This window comes from Pteropus vampyrus, unplaced genomic scaffold, assembly GCF_000151845.1.
Source record: "Pteropus vampyrus isolate Shadow unplaced genomic scaffold, Pvam_2.0 Scaffold1000003595, whole genome shotgun sequence".
Lineage (NCBI taxonomy): Eukaryota > Metazoa > Chordata > Mammalia > Chiroptera > Pteropodidae > Pteropus > Pteropus vampyrus.
In genome coordinates, this window is record NW_011917997.1 from 1 (window position 1) to 2,128 (window position 2,128).

The 2,128-nt window shown below is 64.3% G+C and overlaps 1 protein-coding gene across 1 annotated transcript; it reads right to left on the reverse strand.

Moving 5' to 3' along the window:
* Nucleotides 1-22: 22 nt before the first annotated feature.
* On the reverse strand, nucleotides 23-2,112 carry LOC111735576 (translation initiation factor IF-2-like; the record flags this gene model as incomplete). Its single annotated transcript, XM_023527071.1, has 2 exons — nucleotides 1,756-2,112; nucleotides 23-1,139 (listed from the first exon to the last, which is right to left on the reverse strand). A coding segment is annotated over exon 2 (831 nt), but the record flags the coding sequence as incomplete, so codon positions are not given.
* Between the last annotated feature and the right edge of the window lie 16 nt (nucleotides 2,113-2,128).

Consider the following 2,128-nt stretch of genomic DNA (forward strand, 5'->3'; position numbering starts at 1 on the left):
TCAGCCCCGACGCGGGGACCACCCTCCGCCCGCCGAGGCGGGCCCGAGAGCTGCGGGCGCCCCCGGCCATCCCGGCCCCCCGCCGCCGCCGCGCGGAGAGTCCGGCGGAGCCGCGCGCGCCCGGCCCGGCCAGCTCCCGGAGCGCCAGGAGCGCCGCAGGAGGCGGCGGGACGCGATGCGAGCCAGGTAGGCAGGCTGCGCGGTCCGCTGCGGGCGCCCCAGCCCCGCCACCCGCCTCGCTCCGCGGCGCCTTCAGGCCCGGCGGCTGAGCGCACCCGGCGGGCGCGGCTAGTTTCCCCGCCGCCCGAGTTCGCGGCCCGGGGCGCCCAGGCGCGGCTGGCGCCGGGCGGCTTCGGGAAGCCTCGCCGCTCCCCGGGGCGCCAGGTGACCCCACGCAGGAGGGCGGGCCGGGGTTCCGGGCGCCGCACCGCACTCGGAGCCCCCGCGTGCTCACCCAGCCCCGGCGCTTCCCGGGGCGCCCGTGCGGGTTGGCCCTCCTCGGCACCGGGGTCGAATATGGGAGTGCGCACTCGTGGGGCACCCCGCGGCCGTGGGGCACCCCGAGGGCTGGAGAGGCTGGGGCGCCCTCTCGCGCGGCCCGAGGCGGGGGAGGGAAGGGCGCGCAGTCCCGGGTTAAACTTATTGGTGACGATGCATATTTCAACTTCGGAGATCCCTCGTTTAGGATGGAAATGAAAAGCCAGGTTTCTGGCGTGGCCATCCGGCGACCGAGCAGCCGTGAGGTGACAGCGCCGGCGGCCGGCGGGTGGGGACAGCTGGGAGAAGCACGTTGTTCTCGAAGTGAGGGTTCCCGGGAGGCCCCCCCGCGGCGCGGAGCGGTGGTCTGCAGCATCCCCGCCTTGGCGTCCGGCGGCTCCTAGTCCCGGGCCTGCCCGCCAGCCCCGTGGCCCTGCCTCGCGGTGCCCAGCGGCCGGGAGCAGCCGCGGGAGGGCGGCCGGGCTGTGTTAGTGCGGACAGCGCGGGGGACCTCGCGGAGCGATGAGATTCAACAAGGGAACGCTGGGCTGGATTTTATTCGTGCCTATTTTCCAAGTTAGCGTAGCCGCTTGGTACGGCGTGCTTATCGGCGGTAGTAAGTTCGCTTAACTTCTGTTCTGATCACGGAAACAAGATATGCTCTGGGTAGAAAACATGCAAATAAAGAGGAATACAAAGAGTAAAACAGAAACCGTCCATGACCCCGCAGTTCCTATCGATCTTTAATACTTATTAATCTTTTTTTTTTTTTTGAGGGACAGGGAGGGAGTCACAGTCTTGCTGATTTAATCAGTAAAGTACAACTGGACCTCTCTCTAGCTTAAATCAAAAGTAATCCCTTTAAGCAATTCTCCCTCTTCCTCCCTGCTTTTCAAAATGCGACCTTCTCTGAGCCTCAGAGTTGGGTTTACCGGCCGGGTTCCCTTCTCAGCGAGCCGCCGGCGCCTCTTCAGTGGGCGGCGTTCTCTCCATGCCTCCTGGGGGCCTGAGATGGGGGGAGGAGAGTGGTCAGCCGGGATCGCTGGCTCAGACAGTTGGCCTGGTGCCTGTCCACCTCCTTGTGGTTCGGGTTCCTTGCCTTGTGAAAACGAAGGTAATGATTCCCAATCTGCTTCTCAGGTCCCCATAAAAATTAATGGGTGGTTTGCGAAGCGTTTTGCCATCCGGGGATGGACGGCGGCTATACTTTAAGGGGCCGGGGAGCGTTTTGCTGTTCTGTGCTGTTGTGGTCACCCAGTAAAACAGTCTGCCTCTCACCTGGCCATCCTGAGGGGTGTCCGTCCCGTGGAGCCTGGGGAATTATCCTGGTCCCCTGCTGAGGGCAGTCTCTCCAAGCCAAGTCCCTCAGAAAATGGGGCCTAAGAAGGCCGTAGCATGCCGGGATCTGCTTCCTTCTCTGCCTTCTGCGCGTGGGCGGATGGGGAGAGGTTAAGGGGACATGGATGTTAAGACGGACCCCAAGTTGCTCAGGCCTGACGCTTGCCCATCCGAGGACTGCAGAGGCCACGCTGATCCCAGAGGGGACAGTTAGTTCGGGGAGAGGGACTCGGAAAGTGCACAGACCAGGCTCCTGGGGGTTTGTTTCATGGCTCACTTGTTTACTAAATGAACATGACCAGCTCATGCCCTG